General features: G+C 40.1%; 1 protein-coding gene across 1 annotated transcript; it reads right to left on the bottom strand.

Annotated features, from left to right (window-relative positions):
• Positions 1 to 7,925: 7,925 nt before the first annotated feature.
• On the bottom strand, positions 7,926 to 20,163 carry dhcr7 (7-dehydrocholesterol reductase). Its single transcript, XM_061963578.2, has 7 exons — positions 19,941 to 20,163; positions 17,750 to 17,840; positions 17,477 to 17,690; positions 12,415 to 12,619; positions 10,858 to 10,989; positions 8,266 to 8,838; positions 7,926 to 8,197 (listed from the first exon to the last, which is right to left on the bottom strand). Exons 1-6 carry the CDS (start codon positions 20,085 to 20,087, stop codon positions 8,374 to 8,376), a joined length of 1,254 nt encoding a protein of 417 aa, XP_061819562.2. The 5' UTR covers positions 20,088 to 20,163; the 3' UTR covers positions 7,926 to 8,197; positions 8,266 to 8,373.
• Positions 20,164 to 23,872: the final 3,709 nt, after the last annotated feature.

Raw genomic sequence — 23,872 nt, 5'->3', positions numbered from 1 at the left:
TTGGATGAAATTGCCAAAGTGCATAGTGAAATCAAACCTCACCAAATCAGGAAGTTCTTCCCAGACATCAACCTAAAGGATCTGAAGAGACCAAAGCATATTGAGCTTCTCATCAGCCACCGTGAAGGAAGACTCGCTCCACAAAGAGTAAAGGTAATTGGGGACCTGGTCCTTTGGGAAAGCCCATTAGGAATGACTGTTGGAGGAGCACATCCAATTCTCTTTGAAGAAGTGGATGTGGCTATGCATAGATCCAAAACACACTTTGCCCGGTCTATGAGAACTACAGCAGTGAAATATCAGGAAATTGCTGAAACCAAGATGACGACAGCTGGCAGAGAGTTCTTAGACTGGTGGAAATGGGAAAGCATTGGAGCCGCCTGCGTACCCAAGTGTGGGGGATGCCGGTGCAGCAACTGTCAACCAGGAGGAAAAGAAATGACTATAAAAGAGGAAAAATAGCTGGAAATCATAAGGAAAGGCCTCAACTATGTCAAAGCAGATGCACATAGTGACGAACCACACTGGGACACAAAATATCCCTGGATTGAAGATCCAACCTCGCTGCCCAACAACAAGAGTGCAGTTCAGGCCACTTTCCTGCGAACAGAGAAGCAGCTCAAGAAAGAACCAGAGTGGTGAGTGGCATACACGGCTCAAGTCCATGAGATGGTGGTAAGGAAAGCGGCAAAGAAACTCACCAAAGAGACCATTGTTGGCTGGCAAGGACCAGTGTGGTACGTCAGCCACTTGGTGGCGCCAAACCCGCATTCAGTTACAACACCTGTGCGATTGGTATGGAACAGCAACCAGAGGTTCCAAGGACGCAGCATGAACAAGCTCCTGCTGAAAGGGCCTGATGTCCTCAATTCCATCCAAGCAGTTCTACTCAGGTTCAGAAGAGGAATCCATGCTACTCTTGGTGACATTAAAAAAAATTACAATTCTGTGTGGCTAGAAGACCTGGAGATGCACCTCCACAGATTTCTCTGGAGAGACACTGAGGATGAAGAAATTGAGGAATATGCCATCACCAGAGTCAATATCGGTGATCGACCAGCAGGGTGCATCGCACAACTCGCCATGAGAGAGACAGCAAAGCTGCCTAAGTTCGCTCACCTGAAAGAGGAATGTAGGATCGTGGAAGAGGACGCGTATGTTGATGATCTGTTGACATCACAGAATGACCTGTAACAGCTGGAGGAAAGCACAAGAAGAGTGGAGGAAATCCTAAGGTCAGGCGGGTTCTTTCTCAAGCCTTGGGTCTGATCAGGCCAAAGGGGGAGGCGGGAGTCTGTACCAAGAGAGCCGAAATCCTCATCGGACAGGATCCTCATTCTCCCAAATCAGATGAAAACAAAGCCCTTGGTGTTGGATACCTCGTTGGAAAAGACAGACTCTACCTCATGACCTCCATCAATTTCTCAAGAAGAAAGAAGATGAGAATGGGCCAAAATCTCCTGGTGGGAGAGGTGAGAGAAAAAACTCCAGATCCACTGACAAGAAGTCAACTGCTTAGCCAGGTCGCTAGCCTGTACGACCCAATAGGTCTTGTCACACCTGCTAAGCAGAAAGGTGCCATTCTTGTCAGGAAAGCTTTTCAAGAAGCAGCTGGAAGCAAAGCTCTGACCAGAGACACCTGGGACAAACCTTTGTCTGGAAAGTTGAGAGAAGAAGCCATCTCACTGTTTGAGGAATATACGCGCCTCAGCCAAATCACCTTCCACAGAAGCCTCACACCAGCCAGTCGGATTGGAAAACCCTGGGGGATAACCTTCTCTGATGGAAGTGACAGAAGCTATGGAGCTGTGGTGTACCTCAGATGGGAGACAGAAGAAGGCATCCAAGTCAGACTGACATAGAGTCCAAAGCCAAGCTCACACCCATCGACCAGAAAGGAGAGGCAGTGAAAGCTGAAATCTGTGGTGCTGTCTTTGCTACATGACTCAAAAGGTATATTGAAAAACATAGTCGGATGGAAATTGAACGTTGGCTCCATCTGCTGGACAGTCAAACTGTTCTGGGAGCAATCCAAAGAGAGAGCTGTGTATCAGACCTTCTTTGCAAACAGAGTTGGAGAGATCCAGAAGTCCACGTCTATTGAAGATTGGAGGTGGATTCCAGGAGACCTGAATATCGCTGATCTCATAACAAGAGGAGCATCACCAGAGGACCTTATAAAGGATTCTGTTTGGCAGAAGGGACCATAGTTTCTAAAACACCCTGTGGATGAGTGGCCGACAAAGTCAGCCAAAGAGGTTGCTGCGAATGCCAAAGCGAGCATTGACAAGCTTCAAAGGAAGTCTTTCACAGCAGTGGTAACCAGAACACAGGCAAAGAGAAACCACAATGATGTCCCATCTATTACAGAAAAAACTCAAAAACCTACTCATGTCAGAAATGACCACAGTTCTTGTGAACAAGAGTCCAAGATCCAAGTCCGAAGACCACCTGCCGGTTCTGCTGTACAAAGAATATTGGACATAAAGAAATTCAGCAGCCTGACCAAACTGATCCGAGTCATTGCCTGGGTATGGAGGGCAGTCAGGAAGTGGCGAACTCTGATCAAACGCTCAGCCTCATGTAAGCTAAAATATCAGGAAACATCACCACAAATGTGCACGCAAGCAGTACTCACTGCCATCGAGTGTGAAGATGTGCTCAGGGATCTTTTTCTTGCAGCCCAAGAAGTCATAACCTTTCAGGACACCACACTGAATAGACTTGCTGTGTTCAGAGAGGAACAGACTGGACTTTTGCTCTGTGGAGGAAGATATCAGATTTTTAATGAAGAAAAATCAGCAGTGCCAATCATACCTTAGTAATCTGTGTGAGAGTCCAGTAATCTGTACCTAGTACCTAGTAATCTGACTAGCTTGTTCTGGGATGTTTGGAGTTTAGATTTGAGGGTTTTGGAGGTGCTATGGTACCAGGAGGTGCATGCGTAATGGAAAAAGGGTTGAACGACAGTTCCCGGCAGAATCCTCATGGTGCTTTTGTTGACCAGAGAGAGAGGAGATTCTAAAGAGAAATCTCGTTCGTAGGTTGACCTTTTTGATTACCTTGGTTGCCATTTTATCACAGGAAGGATTAGCCTTTAGAATGGAACCTAGGTAGGTGACCTCATCTTTCCTGGTGATAACAATGTCACCCACTTTTATAGTGAAGTCACTGACTTTCTTAAGGTTGATGTGGGACCCAAACAGGATGGATTCTGTTTTACCCAAGTGTATGGATAGCTTGTTGTCAGCGAGCCAAGGACACGGTGCCGTTCACCTCTACCACCTGTTCCCTCCCCTCCAAGTAAGATTGCATCCAGCTCGATGAGGTTTTGTCAAATCCGATTGCTCTGAGCTTATCCAACAGTATAGCGTGGTCAACGGTGTCAAAGGCCTTCTGAAGGTCCAGCATGACCATGCCGCAGTATTTGCCCGAATCCACCTCATGTTTGATGTGGTCGCTCAGATAGAGAAGGCATGTGTCAGTGGAGTGGTTAGTTCTGAAGCCGGATTGGAATTTGTACATGAGTTTATTGGTGGAAAGGTAACTATCGACCTGTTCATAAACTATTTTTTCCATTACTTTCGAAATGGAACTGAGAATAGAAACAGGTCGGTAGTTGCCAGGTTCCAATTTGCTTCCTTTTTTAAAGAGGGGAGTTACTCTTACTATCTTAAAATCTTTTGGTACTTGGCCTTGTTTAATTGAGAGGTTTATAATGTGCGTGATGATTGGGGCAATGATGGAGGCAGAGTCCCTGAGGAATCTGGAGGGGATATTGTCAAGGCCGGTGGTCTTGTTTGGGTGGAGCGCGCTCAATTTTTTAAACACCTCATCAGCTGTGACCATTTCTAATTTGAAATCATTGTTGGATACTCCTAGCTTTCTGTAGAAGGCTTTAATGTGTTCTACACCAAAGCGACCAGAGTGGTGGGACAGCTTGTTGACAAGAGTTGCGGCCATGCTGGTGAAAAAGGCGTTAAGTCTGCTTGCTACCTCCATTTTGTCTGTAATGAGGGAGTCACCCTCCTTCATGCTGATGTTGGTGAGTCTGGTTTTAAGTTTTTGGCTGCAACCAGGAAGCTGGTTGTTGAGAATTTTCCAGAGCTCACGTGGCTTATTTGTGTTTTCCACTATTTTGTCATTAATGTAATTTTTTTTTAAGGATTTAATCAGGTTGGGTGACTTATTTCTGAATTTATTGCATTGCTTTTTGAGAGTTGAAAGGAGTAATTTGAGGTTGTTATTATTGGGTTGTTTATCTACTTCTGTTTTACACTTTTGGTATTCGGAGTATTTTCTGTCTCTGTCTTTTATGGCAGCTAATAGGTCCGGATTCATCCATGGTTCAGAGCGGGCTTTGATCCTGACCGTTTTCACGGGAGCCATGTCATTTAGTATCTTTAGGAACGCTGTTTTGAAGCGATCCCAAGCAACATCGACCAGGTTGCTCGCGAGCACAGGGGACCAGTCCCACTCATCTCATTTTAAATTGAAATTATCACTGGAGTATTTTTTAAGGGATCTGGATTGGGCTGTTATGTGGCCATTGGCTTTGGGTTTAGCTATTTTGCGGGTGCAGAAGGTTAGATAGTGGTCGCTAAGACCACAGATCATGACCCCACTATTTTTTATTTTAAGCCGGTCTGAAGTGAGAATGAGATTTACGGTTGATTGGGTGGAATCACACACCCTTGTAGGTAGTGTTATTAGCTGGGAAAGACCGTGTAGATTACAAAACTTGCTGTAGGATCTGAAGACAGGCGCATCTCTGCGTTGAATATCTGTGTTCAGATCCCCAGTTATAATTTTCTCCATGTTGCCTGCCCCAGCCAAGCACTCCTCCAAAGCACCATAGAATCACTCTGATTAGGGGGCCTGTAAACAGTCCCTATCAGTACCGGCTTAGCATTTTTAAATTTGATTTCCGCCCACACAGATTCAAGGTCATTGTGGTTAAGATCAGTGCGAGTTATGTTGTTACGGCGCACGCGCAGTCTACTTCTCCCTCCTCTGCGGGAGCACTTGGAGGAGCCGCTGACAGCGCGCTCGGACACGCCCCTGCTCGCGCTGAGCGCAGCACGCCCACGCAGCGACAAGCCTGCACACCTGGGACTGATGAGGGCGAGATGTATAAAGGACCAGTGAACCAAGGATCGACGCGGGAACTTAGTTTACCCTTTGGACACCGTAAGGCCTATGCTCTCTCGCTGCGTTTTTCTCTCGTGTCTTACATCCTTGTTTGTTCTCCCCTAGTTACCTCTTGGTGTACCTGCCTTCCCGAGTCTCCCCTTCGAGATCTCCCGTTGTTTCCCCCCCGTGTTTTGGACTGCCTTCCTCGTTTTACCGACTCCTCGCTCGCCCCTGGACTCTGACGTCTCTCTCTGTCCCACGGACACCTCGCGCATCTTGGACCCCTTTTGCCTTGCCCTCTCTGGAATTGTCTGCTTCGTCATCCAACATCACGGTAATACACTACAGCTAACTACACACATAATCTTAACACCACTCACTCTAGGGTTTTGTCACACACTCCATTTCATTAGTTTAGTTTGTATTGTTTTGTGTTATTATTATATATATTAGCAATATATATAATAAATGATTGTACTTACTGCCCCCTGGTGTCTGAGCCGTCACCTCCCCTTAGTGTTACATAACATATGTATTTTATATCTTGGTGAATATACATACAAATGCCCCCACCGTGTTTATTCCTGTCCTTTCTGATAACTGAAAAGTTTTCTATTTCTATCTCTGAGTCAGAAACACCTTGATCAAATTTGGTTTCAGAGAAACACAGGATTTTTACCTTCGTGTTGAGGAACATTTCTCTGATTTGGTCGAGTTTGGTTCCAGAGAGGCTGTTCACTTTAAGGTGGATGATGTGTAGTCCACTGGAACCAAAAAGAGCATCAGAGTCCGCTGTGTAGTGGTACTGACCAGAAAAGTTGTTGGTTGTTATTGAAGTTGAAGTTGGAGAGCAGTTCAGTTCGTTGTTTGGCTGGAGCTGCTTAGGGGAGCAAGAGGAGCAGGAGGGAGAGAGAGGAATATTGATCTTCATCCAGGTAAAGGGGGAGGGGCGTAGTTGGAGAGGGGGGGGCCAGGTAGGGGCGGCTGGGGCGGTTGGGGTGGATTTCATTTTCGCGGAGTTTGGTCCGTTTGAAAGAAAATGGAAGTGTGAAGGCGCCCCTAAATCCTGTGTATGCCGCGGGTCCAGACGTCGCGTCCTCGACCGTCAGGTTTCCTTCTAAATGTTCCCCCTGCAACATGTATTCATATGCTGGAATATTACTTCCTGTATTGTGTGTCTCCTTCTAAATGATCCCCCCTGCAACATATGCTGAACTATTAAGGTAACATATTGTAACACTGCCGAGCTTCTGGGAAATGTCGTTCAGCTACGTAGTTTCCATTTTTAAGTTCAGTATTGTTTAATGAAAGCCGTAGTTTTTAACCACTGGATTTGATTGATTGATTGAGACTTTTATTAGTAGGTTGCACAGTGAAGTACATATTCCGTACAATTGACCACTAAATGGTAACACCCCAATAGGCGAGGGCGGACCTACGTCACTTCCGCCTGCCAATCCCCTAGCAACCGGTCGCCATATTGAATTCGTTGAAAACAAACCAGCTCACAGCGAACACAGCATTGACAGAAAAGGCATTTAACGAGGTTTCACGGCATTTTAAACTGTTCTAAATGGCGTATGATTATGTAAATAGTCTTTCCAGTGAGGCTAGGTTAAGATACGAGTTAAAATGTTCTGTAGTTGGATTAAACGACTGCCCTTACCGCCTTCCAGCAGATGGTATAGCCAAGTTGTGGTTAAGAAGGTGGATTTTTGTTTCTTATATTTACCAGAAACGAAGTGATCCGAACACACGACCCGGGATTTTGGGGGACTCCAGTGAGAACCGTCCTCGTTTTCCCGGTGTAAAGCTGCGAGCCATTTGTCTTGTCTCTGTGGGGCTTTTAGCACGCTTTGGCAGAAAAAATATTGAGATTTGAGGGCTACAATTACAAGTAATGTTTGATTACAACAAAGGAGACTTGCAGATAGCATTTTACGACTGAAAAGTTTAGGGTTTATTGGTTTTTAAAAACCCAACCGTTAAGTACAAATTTAAATGAAACCGGTTTTCGAAAATAGCCTTTATACCGTATGTTATTGTTGTGCAACAACAACAACTTCAGCTGTCGAACGTTATTCAGTGAAAATTCAACGGGTTCAACATTAGCATGGACGGTATAGCCAAGTTGTGGTTAAGAAGGTGGATTTTTGTTCCTTATATTTACCAGAAACGAAGTGATCCGAACACACGACCCGGGATTTTGGGGGACTCCGGTGAGAACTGTCCTCGTTTTCCCGGTGTAAAGCTGCGAGCCATTTGTCTCGTCTCTCTGGGCTTTTAGCACGCTTTGGCAGAACAAAATACGACCTTTGTTTTCCCTGTTTCCACAACCAAAAACAACAGTTTTTTGGCATTTTGGAGGCAGAATGACGGGTTTAATCAGCGCAGGTCGACAGGTTAAAGAGTAATGGCCACGGTTTGTTTTCAACGCCAGTCAGGTTGCTATGGCTCGAAGAACCCGTATGTAGCTCAGTTGCTCGGATGTCGGCCCTGCCCTATAAGTTTTTACACTTGTTTAAGTCGGGGTCCACGTAATCAATTGATGGTAAAAACACAATCGCCCAACGTGGGGGTCGAATCCACGACCCTGAGATTAAGAGTCTCATGCTCTACCGACTGAGCTAGCCTGGCCCGCAGACTATATACCGCGTACTCATGAGAGAAAAACCGGAGTTGTTGGCTGGTATGGCAAACACAGTGGAGCCCCGAGCCCGTCTGTAGTGGAAATGTTGAGGTGAAACAGGTGACGGAGCCACGATTGAGTCCAAGAATCTTCAAAACGTGAATAATATTTCATAAAAAGTGACTTTATTGTTGTAGAAATGGTACAAGAGGAACGTATCAAAATGGAAGCCTGTGGTGTGATGTCCTGCCCCCTGCTGCCCTCCAGTGTCGACGAGGTGTATTGCAGCCACACGCCTGCCAGACTGCTGCCCTCCAGTGTCGACGAGGTGTATTGCAGCCACACGCCTGCCAGACTGGAAGACATTCTGCTTTGCTGGGAAAATACTAATGACGTCATTCTGTACTGCAAGCCTTTGGACAAGTACTAAAAGAGGTCACATGACCCATGTGGACAAGTACTAAAAGAGGTCACATGACCCATGTGGACTAGTACTAAAAGAGGTCACATGACCCATGTGGACTAGTACTAAAAGATGTCACATGATGAAGTGTTTATAGTATTGCAAGCAGCTGATTGGTGTGGAAGCAGTGACAAATGACAAGAGCTGTCTAGAAGATTCCGGGCAGCAGGCGGTAGGGCACGGTGCGGGTGTAGCGGTGCCAGTCGGGTCCGTACTTGCTGCTGCAGCGGTGCTCGTCCCTCACACAGCGGTGCACCAGCAGCACGCTCATGTAGACCAGGTAGAAGTAGGGCAGAAGGTGCTGGAAGCCACAGGCGGCGCAGTACGCCAGCGAGCCCATCAGGTCGCCCGTGTAGTTGAAGTGGCGTGCCACGCCCCAGAAGCCCGAGGTCAGCAGCTTGCTTTGGTGCACGGCGCCGTCGGCCGAGCGGTACGAGCACTGGATGAAGGTGGGCTGCCCCCCCCAGATGGTGCAGGCGCCCTGGGTGCGGCGGAACAGGTCCTTCTGGTGGTTGGTGGCACGGAAGATGTAGTAGCCCACCAGGCCCAGGAGCAGGACCAGCAAGAAGTAGGTCTGGGACAGCTGCACCGGGTGGTAGACCAGGTAGAGACCCTGGAACACATGGAGGACACCAGAGACCTGAGAACACTTCCTGTCTGATGCTTGACTCCGCCCCTCTCCTTGTCCTTAAATATATGTCTATCTCTATTACTTATATTATATTACTCATTATTTATTATTACTATTACTTATATTATATTACTCCTTATTATTTATTTCTATTACTTATATTACTAATTATTTATTTATATTACTTATATTATATTACTAATTATTTATCTCTATTATATTACTCATTATTTATCTCTCTTACTTATATTATATTACTAGTTATTTATTTCTATTACTTATATTATATTACTCATTATTTATTTCTATTACTTATATTATATTACTCATTATTATTTATCTCTATTACTTATATTACTCATTATAATTTATCTCTATTACTTATATTATATTACTCATTATTATTTATTTCTATTACTTATATTATATTACTCATTATTATTTATTTCTATTACTTATATTATATTACTCATTATTATTTATTTCTATTACTTATATTATATTACTCATTATTATCTCTATTACTTATATTACTCATTATTATTTATTTCTATTACTTATATTATATTACTCATTATAATTTATCTCTATTACTTATATTACGCCTTATAATTTATCTCTATTACTTATATTATATTACTCATTATTTATTTCTATTACTTATATTATATTACTCATTATTATTTCTATTACTTATATTATATTACTCATTATTATTTCTATTACTTATATTATATTACTCATTATTATTTATCTCTATTACTTATATTACTCATTATAATTTATCTCTATTACTTATATTATATTACGCATTATAATTTATCTCTATTACTTATATTATATTACTCATTATTATTTATTTCTATTACTTATATTATATTACTCATTATTATTTATTTCTATTACTTATATTATATTACTCATTATTATTTATTTCTATTACTTATATTATATTACTCATTATTATCTCTATTACTTATATTACTCATTATTATTTATTTCTATTACTTATATTATATTACTCATTATAATTTATCTCTATTACTTATATTACGCCTTATAATTTATCTCTATTACTTATATTATATTACTCATTATTATTTATTTCTATTACTTATATTATATTACTCATTATTATTTCTATTACTTATATTATATTACTCATTATTATTTCTATTACTTATATTATATTACTCATTATTATTTATTTCTATTACTTATATTATATTACTCAATATTATTTATCTCTATTACTTATATTACTCATAATTTATCTCTATTACTTATACTATATTACGCATTATAATTTATCTCTATTACTTATATTATATTACTCATTATTATTTATTTCTATTACTTATATTACTCATTATTTATTTCTATTACTTATATTATATTACTCATTTATTTCTATTACTTATATTATATTACTCATTATTATTTATTTCTATTACTTATATTACTCATTATAATTTATCTCTATTACTTATATTATATTACTCATTATTATTGATCTCTATTACTTATATTATATTACGCATTATAATTTATCTCTATTGCTTATATTATATTACTCATTATTATTTATTTCTATTACTTATATTATATTACTCATTATTATTTATTTCTATTACTTATATTACTCATTATTTATTTCTATTACTTATATTATATTACTCATTATTTATCTCTATTACTTATATTACTCATTATTTATCTCTTACTTATATTATATTACTAGTTATTATTTATTTCATTCTTTTAATTAGATATTAATAATTATCATTTATCTCTAGTCTTTTATAAGTTATTATAAATTATTGTTTATCTCTAGTCATTTATTTGATATGACTAATTATTAATTTTATTTCTAGTCTTTTATTAGAGATCATAAATTATTACTTATTTGTAGTCTTTCTACTTTTTGAGAATGTTGATCACATTTATAAATACTGATATAATCATTGTGATGATGAATGTTGACAGTGTACAAGTACTCACCTGTAGCGTGTACAGGTATGGCAGCCACACACAGTCTCCCCAGCCCAGGTACCAACCAAAGTGGTCGTGGCAGATGTCTATGGTCTTCAGGTACCACGCCTCGTTCCAGAAGAAGTCCAGCACATAAATACCCTGACAGAGGATTCAACACAATGGATTAATCATCTATTTATATATATATATATACATATATATATACATATATATATATATATATATATATATATATATATATATATTACAAACCCCGTTTCCATATGAGTTGAGAAATTGTGTTAGATGTAAATATAAACGGAATACAATGATTTGCAAATCCTTTTCAAGCCATATTCAGTTGAATATGCTACAAAGACAACATATTTCATGTTCAAAACTTTTTTTTTTTTGCACACGTGACAAAGAAGTTGGGAAAGGTGTCAATAAATACTGATAAAGTTGAGGAATGCTCATCAAACACTTATTTGGAACATCCCACAGGTGTGCAGGCTAATTGGGAACAGGTGGGTGCCATGATTGGGTATAAAAGTAGATTCCATGAAATGCTCAGTCATTCACAAACAAGGATGGGGCGAGGGTCACCACTTTGTCAACAAATGCGAGAGCAAATTGTTGAACAGTTTAAGAAAAACCTTTCTCAAGCAGCTATTGCAAGGAATTTAGGGATTTCACCATCTACACTCCGTAATATCATCAAAGGGTTCAGAGAATGTGGAGAAATCACTGCACGTAAGCAGCTAAGCCCGTGACCTTCCATCCCTGCATCAACAAGTGACATCAGTGTGTAAAGGATATCACCACATGGGCTCAGGAACACTTCAGAAACCCATTGTCAGTAACTACAGTTGATCACTACATCTGTAAGTACAAGTTTAAACTCTCCTATGCAAGGCGAAAACCGTTTATCAACAACACCCAGAAACGCCGTCGGCTTCGCTGGGCCTGAGCTCATCTAAGATGGACTGATACAAAGTGGAAAAGTGTTCTGTGGTCTGACGAGTCCACATTTCAAATTGTTTTTGGAAACTGTGGACGTCGTGTCCCCTGGACCAAAGAGGAAAAGAACCATCCGGATTGTTCTAGGGTGAAAGTGTAAAAGTCAGCATGTGTGATGGTATGGGGGTGTATTAGTGGCCAAGACATGGGTAACTTACACATCTGTGAAGGCACCATTAATGCTGAAAGGTACATACAGCTTTTGGAGCAACATATGTTGCCATCCAAGCAACGTTACCATGGACGCCCCTGCTTATTTCAGCAAGACAATGCCAAGCCACGTGTTACATCAACGTGGCTTCATAGTAAAAGAGTGCGGGTACTAGACTGGCCTGCCTGTAGTCCAGACCTGTCTCCCATTGAAAATGTGTGGCACATTATGAAGCCTAAAATAGCACAACGGATTCATTTAGTGTCAACATAAACAGTCTAATGTTGATTTAGTGTCAACATAAACAGTCTAGTGTTGATTTAGTGTCAACATAAACATCCCTGACATTAAAGGATTAAAGTGTATTTATCACAGATGTTATGGATCAAAGCACACCTGAGTTGTGTGCTCACCTGCAGCAGGTTGACCAGCACCATGGAGTTGGTCACATGACCATAGACTTCCTGCTGCTTGGCCATGTAGGACAGGTTGATGAGGGTCCACGCCACGATGCCCGGGCGCCCGTTGAAGAACAACTTCAAGTCGAACCATTGACCCACACGGGGGTTGAACTCTATTCCCATCATGTAGTTGTACAACATGTTGCCTGTGAACTTACTAACACACACACACATGTTACACACACACATGTAGTTGTACAACATGTTGCCTGTGAACTTACTAATACACACACACACACACACACACACACACACACACACATCATGTAGTTGTACAACATGTTGCCTGTGAACTTACTAATACACACACATCATGTAGTTGTACAACACATTTCCTGTGAACTTACTAATACACACACATCATGTTACACACACATCATGTAGTTGTACAACATGTTGCCTGTGAACTTACTAATACACACACACACACATCATGTTACACACACATCATGTTACACACACACATGTTACACACACATGTAGTTGTACAACATGTTGCCTGTGAACTTACTAATACACACACACATCATGTAGTTGTACATGTTGCCTGTGAACTTACTAATACACACACACACACACACACACACACACACACACACACACACACACACACACACACACACACACACACACACACACACACACACACACACACACACACACACACACACACACATCATGTAGTTGTACAACATGTTGCCTGTGAACTTACTAATACACACACATCATGTTACACACACACACCATGTTACACACACACATGTTACACATCATGTAGTTGTACAACATGTTGACTGTGAACTTACTAATACACACACATCATGTTACACACACACATGTTACACACATACATGTTACACACACATCATGTAGTTGTACAACATGTTGCCTGTGAACTTACTAATACACACACACACATCATGTAGTTGTACATGTTGCCTGTGAACTTACTAATACACACACACACACACACACACATCATGTAGTTGTACAACATGTTGCCTGTGAACTTACTAATACACACACATCATGTTACACACACACACCATGTTACACACACACATGTTACACACATACATGTTACACACACATCATGTAGTTGTACAACATGTTGCCTGTGAACTAATACACACACATCATGTTACACACACACATGTTACACACATACATGTTACACACACATCATGTAGTTGTACAACATGTTGCCTGTGAACTTACTAATACACACACATCATGTAGTTGTACAACATGTTGCCTGTGAACTTACTAATACACACACATCATGTTACACACACACCATGTTACACACACACATGTTACACATCATGTAGTTGTACAACATGTTGCCTGTGAACTTACTAATACACACACACACACACACACACATCATGTAGTTGTACAACATGTTGCCTGTGAACTTACTAATACACACACATCATGTTACACACACACATCATGTAGTTGTACAACATGTTGCCTGTGAACTAATACACACACATCATGTTACACACACACATGTTACACACACATCATGTTACACATCATGTAGTTGTACAACATGTTGCCTGTGAACTTGCTGTTACACACACTACATGTTACACACACATCATGTTACACACACATCATGTAGTTGTACAACATGTTGCCTGTGAACTTGCTGTTACACACACTACATGTTACACACACATCATGTTACACACACATCATGTAGTTGTACAACATGTTGCCTGTGAACTTGCTGCCACACACACCACATGTCACACACACCACGTGTTACACACACCACATGTTACACACACATACAACATGTTGCCTGTGAACTTGCTGCCACACACACACACCATGTGTTACACACACGTGTTACACACAAGGTGTGTAACAAACAGGAAGTGTTACACACAGGACGCATAACACACAGGAAGTGTTGTACACAAGACGTGTAACAAACAGGAAGTGATACACACAGGACTAGGGATGATGTTTGATAAGAAATGATGGAGTTGGAGTTCATTATGGAATCATCTTATCGAACTAATTCCTTATCCATTCTCTTATGGAGTCCAGATAGGTTGTTGTATGTGGAATAACACACAATATTTGGTTTAACAAAAGCTCACTTTTATTATATAAGAAACAAATTAAATGTAATAAATAAATAAATATTGACTGTTACCCCCCTAAAACTTTTATTATATAAGAAACAAATTAAATGTAATAAATAAATAAATATTGACTGTTACCCCCCTAAAAAAATAAAATAAAAAAATAAATATTGACTGTTGTTGTAACCCAAAAGTATATTAAGTGGTATTTTTCAGAAAAACAAATATATAAAGTAACACAAAAACAACCTGTCTCTGTGATCACTATAAGTGTATCAATAATAATAATAATATAGTGTTCAATTAAATCAGTCCCTTGGGCACAAAACTGAAAATAATACAGCTCTCCAAAAAGTGCACTTCTGCTGCTATTGGAACATACTAACTACAGCTATTGGAACATACTAACTACAGCTATTGGAACATACTAACTACAGCTATTGGAACATGCTAACTACAGCTATTGGAACATACTAACTACAGCTATTGTAACACACTAACTACAGCTATTGGAACATACTAACTACAGCTATTGGAACATACTAACTACAGCTATTGGAACATACTAACTACAGCTATTGGAACATACTAACTACAGCTATTGGAACATACTAACTACAGCTATTGGAACATACTAACTACAGCTATTGTAACACACTAACTACAGCTATTGGAACATACTAACTACAGCTATTGGAACATACTAACTACAGCTATTGGAACATACTAACTACAGCTATTGGAACATACTAACTACAGCTATTGGAACATACTAACTACAGCTATTGGAACATACTAACTACAGCTATTGGAACATACTAACTACAGCTATTGGAACATACTAACTACAGCTATTGGAACATATTAACTACAGCTATTGGAACATACTAACTACAGCTATTGGAACATACTAACTACAGCTATTGGAACATACTAACTACAGCTATTGGAACATACTAACCACAGCTATTGGAACATACTAACTACAGCTATTGGAACATACTAACTACAGCTATTGGAACATACTAACTACAGCTATTGGAACATACTAACTACAGCTATTGGAACATACTAACTACAGCTATTGGAACATACTAACTACAGCTATTGGAACATACTAACTACAGCTATTGGAACATACTAACTACAGCTATTGGAACATACTAACTACAGCTATTGGAACATACTAACTACAGCTATTGGAACATACTAACTACAGCTATTAGAACATACTAACTACAGCTATTGGAACATACTAACTACAGCTATTGGAACATACTAACTACAGCTATTGGAACATACTAACCACAGCTATTGGAACATACTAACTACAGCTATTGGAACATACTAACTACAGCTATTGGAACATACTAACTACAGCTATTGGAACATACTAACTACAGCTATTGGAACATACTAACTACAGCTATTGGAACATACTAACTACAGCTATTGGAACATACTAACTACAGCTATTGGAACATACTAACTACAGCTATTGGAACATACTAACTACAGCTATTGGAACATACTAACTACAGCTATTGGAACATACTAACTACAGCTATTGGAACATACTAACTACAGCTATTGGAACATACTAACTACAGCTATTGGAACATACTAACTACAGCTATTGGAACATACTAACTACAGCTATTGGAACATACTAACTACAGCTATTGGAACATACTAACTACAGCTATTGGAACATACTAACTACAGCTATTGGAACATACTAACTACAGCTATTGGAACATACTAACCACAGCTATTGGAACATACTAACCACAGCTATTGGAACATACTAACTACAGCTATTGGAACATACTAACTACAGCTATTGGAACATACTAACTACAGCTATTGGAACATACTAACTACAGCTATTGGAACATACTAACTACAGCTATTGGAACATACTAACTACAGCTATTGGAACATACTAACTACAGCTATTGGAACATACTAACTACAGCTATTGGAACATACTAACTACAGCTATTGGAACATACTAACCACAGCTATTGGAACATACTAACTACAGCTATTGGAACATACTAACTACAGCTATTGGAACATACTAACTACAGCTATTGGAACATACTAACTACAGCTATTGGAACATACTAACTACAGCTATTGGAACATACTAACCACAGCTATTGGAACATACTAACTACAGCTATTGGAACATACTAACTACAGCTATTGGAACATACTAACTACAGCTATTGGAACATACTAACTACAGCTATTGGAACATACTAACTACAGCTATTGGAACATACTAACTACAGCTATTGGAACATACTAACTACAGCTATTGGAACATACTAACCACAGCTATTGGAACATACTAACTACAGCTATTGGAACATACTAACTACAGCTATTGGAACATACTAACTACAGCTATTGGAACATACTAACTACAGCTATTGGAACATACTAACTACAGCTATTGGAACATACTAACTACAGCTATTGGAACATACTAACTACAGCTATTGGAACATACTAACTACAGCTATTGGAACATACTAACTACAGCTATTGGAACATACTAACTACAGCTATTGGAACATACTAACTACAGCTATTGGAACATACTAACTACAGCTATTGGAACATACTAACTACAGCTATTGGAACATACTAACCACAGCTATTGGAACATACTAACTACAGCTATTGGAACATACTAACTACAGCTATTGGAACATACAGGTATTAATAGAGACAGGAAGTGTCACATACAGGTATTAATAGAGACAGGAAGTGTGACATACAGGTATTAATAGAGACAGGAAGTGTCACATACAGGTATTAATAGAGACAGGAAGTGTGACATACAGGTATTAATAGAGACAGGAAGTGTGACATAGAGGTATTAATAGAGACAGACTCACCAGTCGTGTGGGTTGGTGGGGAAGAGGTATGCTTTAAAGAAGGCAAAGGTGGAGACGGTGTAGCCTAGCATGTTAGCACACCACATGAGGGGCATCCAGTGGTCAAAGATGATGGTGGCAGAGAAGAAGTGCAAGTAGTGAGTGTTGAGCAGCCACAGGAAGTGAGTGAGGAGCCAACACTGCAGCCCATTGATCTGGTACTTGTTGATCACACCTGGAAGACACACACCTGCTCCAGGTAACTGCTCACCTGCTGCTTGTGTGGGTCCTTACCTGCGGGCGTTCTGGCGCCTTCTTGGACTCCCCCGACGTAACCAGGAAGGACTTTGTGCAGGACGTCAGGGATGCACATGTACAACAACACCTGTACACATGTACAACACCTGGTCACCATGTATACCTACACATTACACATGTACAACACCTGGTCACCATGTATACCTACACATTACACATGTACAACAACACCTGTACACATGTACAACACCTGTTCACCATGTATACCTACACATTACACATGTACAACAACACCTGTACACATGTACAACACCTGGTCACCATGCACACATGTATACCTACACATGTATAACAACACCTGTTCACCATGTATACCTACACATTACACATGTACAACAACACCTGTACAACACCTGGTCACCATGCACACATGTATACATACACATGTATAACAACACCTGTACACATGTACAACACCTGGTCACCATGCACACATGTATACATACACATGTATAACACCTGGTCACCATGTAAACATGTATATCTACACATTACACATGTACAACAACACCTGTACACATGTACAACACCTGGTCACCATGCATACATGTATACCTACACATTACACATGTACAACAACACCTGTACACATGTACAACACCTGGTCACCATGTATACCTACACATGTATAACAACACCTGGTCACCATGCATACATGTATACCTACACATTACACATGTACAACAACACCTGTACACATGTACAACACCTGGTCACCATGCATACCTACACATGTATAACAGCACCTGTTCACCATGCATACATGTATACCTACACATGTACAACACCTGTACAACACCTGTTCACCATGTATACCTACACATTACACATGTACAACAACACCTGTTCACATGTACAACGCCTGTTCACCATGTATACCTACACATTACACATGTACAACACCTGTTCACCATGCATACCTACACATTACACATGTACAACAACACCTGTACAACACCTGTTCACCATGTATACCTACACATTACACATGTACAACAACACCTGTACACATGTACAACACCTGTTCACCATGCATACCTACACATTACACATGTACAACAACACCTGTACAACACCTGTTCACCATGTATACCTACACATTACACATGTACAACACCTGGTCACCATGTATACATGTATACCTACACATGTATAACAACACCTGGTCACCATGCATACATGTATACCTACACATTACGCATGTACAACAACACCTGTACAACACCTGTTCACCATGTATACCTACACATTACACATGTACAACAACACCTGTTTACATGTACAACGCCTGTTCACCATGTATACCTACACATTACACATGTACAACACCTGTTCACCATGCATACCTACACATTACACATGTACAACAACACCTGTACAACACCTGTTCACCATGTATACCTACACATTACACATGTACAACAACACCTGTACAACACCTGTTCACCATGTATACCTACACATTACACATGTACAACACCTGGTCACCATGTATACCTACACATGTATAACAACACCTGGTCACCATGCATACATGTATACCTACACATGTATAACAACACCTGTTCACCATGCATACATGTATACCTACACATGTATAACACCTGTTCACCATGTATACCTACACATTACACATGTACAACAACACCTGTACACATGTACAACACCTGGTCACCATGCATACATGTATACCTACACATGTACAACACCTGTTCACCATGTATACCTACACATTACACATGTACAACAACACCTGTACAACACCTGTTCACCATGTATACCTACACATTACATATGTACAACAACACCTGTTCACATGTACAACACCTGTTCACCATGTATACCTACACATTACACATGTACAACAACACCTGTACAAAACCTGTTCACATGTACAACACCTGTTCACCATGCATACCTACACATTACACATGTACAACAACACCTGTTCACCATGTATACATACACATGTACAACACCTGTTCACCATGTATACCTACACATTACACCTGTACAACGCCTGTTCACCATGCATACCTACACATTACACATGTACAACAACACCTGTAAAAGTCTCTTGTAATAGTCTCGTGTAATGGGACTGTAGACTGTAGTCCTCCCAGCAGACCAGGAGTGCTGCACCTGCACCACAGACAGGAAGTAGTACCTGGAAGAGCACCCAGGCAGTGTAGATCTTGGCAGCCATCCAGGTGGGCGAGGGTACGCGGGCCCAGATGGAGAGCAGGGTGGTCCTGCCCTGGTACACATCCAGCACAGGCTGGGATATGGAACACTGGTACTGGTCACACACCATCACCAGGAAGAAGACCAGGACCGGGGCCAGGAGGAGCAGGACCACCACGCTGACCAGGGAGAACCAGTCCACCTCCCTGAGGAACACCTAGTGTTTACCTTCTCTTACATGTCAACAAACACACGTGGATGTAATACTTCCTCTTTACCTTTTCTTACATGTCAACAAACACATGTGGATGTAATACTTCCTCTTTACCTTCTCTTATTTGTCAACAAACACAGGTGGATGTAATACTTCCTCTTTACCTTCTCTTACATGTCAACAAACACAGGTGGATGTAATACTTCCTGTTTACCTTGATTACCTCATTGTTTACCTTCTCTTATTTGTCAACAAACACATGTGGATGTAATACTTCCTCTTTACCTTCTCTTATTTGTCAACAAACACAGGTGGATGTAATACTTCCTGTTTACCTTGATTACCTCATTGTTTACCTTCTCTTATTTGTCAACAAACACTTCTAACTAGCACAGGTGGATGTAATACTTCCTGTTTACCTTGATTACCTCATTGTTTACCTTCTCTTACATGTCAACAAACACAGGTGGATGTAATACTTCCTGTTTACCTTCTCTTACTTGTCAACAAACATTTTTAACTAGCCCAGGTGGATGTAATACTTCCTGTTTACCTTGATTACCTCATTGTTTACCTTCTCTTATTTGTCAACAAACACATGTGGATGTAATACTTCCTCTTCACCTTCTCTTATTTGTCAACAAACACAGGTGGATGTAATACTTCCTGTTTACCTTGATTACCTCATTGTTTACCTTCTCTTATTTGTCAACAAACACATGTGGATGTAATACTTCCTCTTTACCTTCTCTTATTTGTCAACAAACACATTTAACTAGCACCGGTTGATGTAATACTTCCTGTTTACCTTGATTACCTCATTGTTTACCTTCTCTTATTTGTCAACAAACACTTGAAACTAGCACAGGTGGATGTAATACTTCCTGTTTACCTTGATTACTTCATTGTTTACCTTCTCTTATTTGTCAACAAACACATGTGGATGTAATACTTCCTCTTTACTTTCTCTTATTTGTCAACAAACACATTTAACTAGCCCAGGTGGATGTAATACTTCCTGTTTACCTTGATTACCTCATTGTTTACCTTCTCTTAGTTGTCAACAAACACTTTTAACTAGCCCAGGTGGATGTAATACTTCCTGTTTACCTTGATTACCTCATTGTTTACCTTCTCTTATTTGTCAACAAACACTTTTAACTAGCCCAGGTGGATGTAATACTTCCTGTTTACCTTGATTACCTCATTGTTTACCTTCTCTTATTTGTCAACAAACACTTTTAACTAGCCCAGGTGGATGTAATACTTCCTGTTTACCTTGATTACTTCATTGTTTACCTTCTCTTATTTGTCAACAAACACAGGTGGATGTAATACTTCCTGTTTACCTTCTCTTACTTGTCAACAAACACTTGAAACTAGCACAGGTGGATGTAATACTTCCTGTTTACCTTGATTACCTCATTGTTTACCTTCTCTTATTTGTCAACAAACACATGTGAATGTAATACTTCCTCTTTACCTTTTCTTATTTGTCAACAAACACATTTAACTAGCCCAGGTGGATGTAATACTTCCTGTTTACCTTGATTACCTCATTGTTTACCTTCTCTTATTTGTCAACAAACACTTTTAACTAGCACCGGTGGATGTAATACTTCCTGTTTACCTTGATTACCTCATTGTTTACCTTCTCCTGAGCATTTTCCCACACTTGCTTCTCTGGGGCTTGCTATGATATGCAGTGATGTGTTTATTTGTTTACGTGTGTAAGACGACTCACCAAGCTCTCCCCCACTGCGCAGACTCATTCTCGCTCTTCTCCCCCGCCGACCCGTTGGCGCCGTTCTGGACCCGCCTCCTGGTGACATCGCTGGACGCCGCCTTGTTCATGTCTGGCCAAAGGGTCATGTGACAATGAGCGCCGTACTTCCTAAAACTTACATCCACACTAGCAGGAGGAAGTAGCTTTTTCCAGCAATGTGTTATGTTGCGCCCTACAATGTAGTTACACTGTAGGTATTGTACTTATCACACACCAGATGTTTGATTAGTTGTGGAGGTGACCAAATGGCCGTGTAAAATTGCTAATGCTAATAGTGGCCGGTCTATGGCAAAACAAATAGCATCAAGCTAGCACATTTTAAGTAACTTGGTGTTATGTTTCGCCCTACAAAGTGGTTACACTGTAGGTATTGTACTTATCAGAAACCAGATGTTTGGTTAGTTGTGGAGGTGACAAAATGGCCATGTAAAATTGCTAATGCTAATACCTGCTATGGCCAATCTAATGTAAAATAGCATCGAGCTAGCACATTGTAAGTAGCTTTATGTGTTATGTTGCGCCCTACAAAGTGGCTACACTGTAGGTATTGTACTTATCACACACCAGATGTTTGATTAGTTGTGGAGGTGACACAATCGCCATGTAAAATTGCTGATGCTAATACCTGCTATGGCCAATCTAATGTAAAATAGTATCAAGCTAGCACATTGTAAGTAGCTTTATATGTTATGTTGCGCCCTACAAAGTGGTTACACTGTAGGTATTGTACTTATCAGAAACCAGATATTTGGTTAGTTGTGGAGGTGACAAAATCGCCATGTAAAATTGCTAATGCTAATACCTGCTATGGCCAATCTAATGTAAAATAGCATCGAGCTAGCACATTGTAAGTAGCTTTATGTGTTATGTTGCGCCCTACAAAGTGGTTACACTGTAGGTATTGTACTTATCACACACCAGATAAGTACAATACCTACAGTAGTTAGTTGTGGAGGTGACACAATCGCCATGTAAAATTGCTGATGCTAATACCTGCTATGGCCAATCTAATGTAAAATAGCATCGAGCTAGCACATTGTAAGTAGCTTTATATGTTATGTTGCGCCCTACAAAGTGGTTACACTGTAGGTATTGTACTTATCACACACCAGATGTTTGGTTAGTTGTGGAGGTGACACAATCGCCATGTAAAATTGCTAATGCTAATACCTGCTATGGCCAATCTAATGTAAAATAGCATCGAGCTAGCACATTGTAAGTAGCTTTATGTGTTATGTTGCGCCCTACAAAGTGGTTACACTGTAGGTATTGTACTTATCACACACCAGATATTTGGTTAGTTGTGGAGGTGACAAAATTGCCATGTAAAATTGCTAATGCTAATACCTGCTATGGCCAATCTAATGTAAAATAGCATGTAGCTAGCACATTGTAAGTAGCTTTATATGTTATGTTGCGCCCTACAAAGTGGTTACACTGTAGGTATTGTACTTATCACACACCAGATATTTGGTTAGTTGTGGAGTTGACAAAATGGCCGTGTTAAATTGCTAATGCTAATAATGGAAGGTCTATGGCCAATCTAATGTAAAATAGCATCGAGCTAGCACATTTGAAAAGAATGAAGCCTCAGGTTGCATTTGAGCGTTATCTAGCACGAACACTTGCACTGAAAATAACAACTTTACTTCCAGGGAGTTTGTCTCGAGTCCGCTCTCGGTGCTGCTTGAGTGATTGCTTTATGTGAGCCGCTGTTTAGTTTTGCAAAAGTAAAAATAAAAAACGTGCCCAGTGAATCATCTCCTATTCGTGGTTTAGCATTTGATAATGTCCTATTTTTATTTTGAAATGTCCTATTTGAATGGTAAATAATTGACGTGTAATGTGAGTAGTTTAATGCAACAACAGCTCCAGTCTTTAAGAACTGCCCGCCACTCTCTGCAGTTGAGTAAAC

The sequence above is a fragment of the Nerophis lumbriciformis genome, linkage group LG06 (genome assembly GCF_033978685.3).
Source record: "Nerophis lumbriciformis linkage group LG06, RoL_Nlum_v2.1, whole genome shotgun sequence".
Lineage (NCBI taxonomy): Eukaryota > Metazoa > Chordata > Actinopteri > Syngnathiformes > Syngnathidae > Nerophis > Nerophis lumbriciformis.
The sequence above is the reverse complement of the archived record's forward strand: the minus strand, read 5'-3'. Positions and strand labels throughout refer to the sequence as shown.

Excerpts from the sequence above, each read along its gene's own strand:
- dhcr7 (XM_061963578.2), bottom strand. The coding sequence starts at position 20,087 with ATGGTGTGTGACCAGTACCAGTGTTCCATATCCCAGCCTGTGCTGGAT. Across the intron at positions 17,841-19,940 it reads CTGCCTGGGTGCTCTTCCAG|GTGTTGTTGTACATGTGCAT; the intron begins GTACTACTTCCT and ends ACATGTGTACAG. Across the intron at positions 8,839-10,857 it reads CATACCTGTACACGCTACAG|GGTCTCTACCTGGTCTACCA; the intron begins GTGAGTACTTGT and ends CATGTGTTCCAG.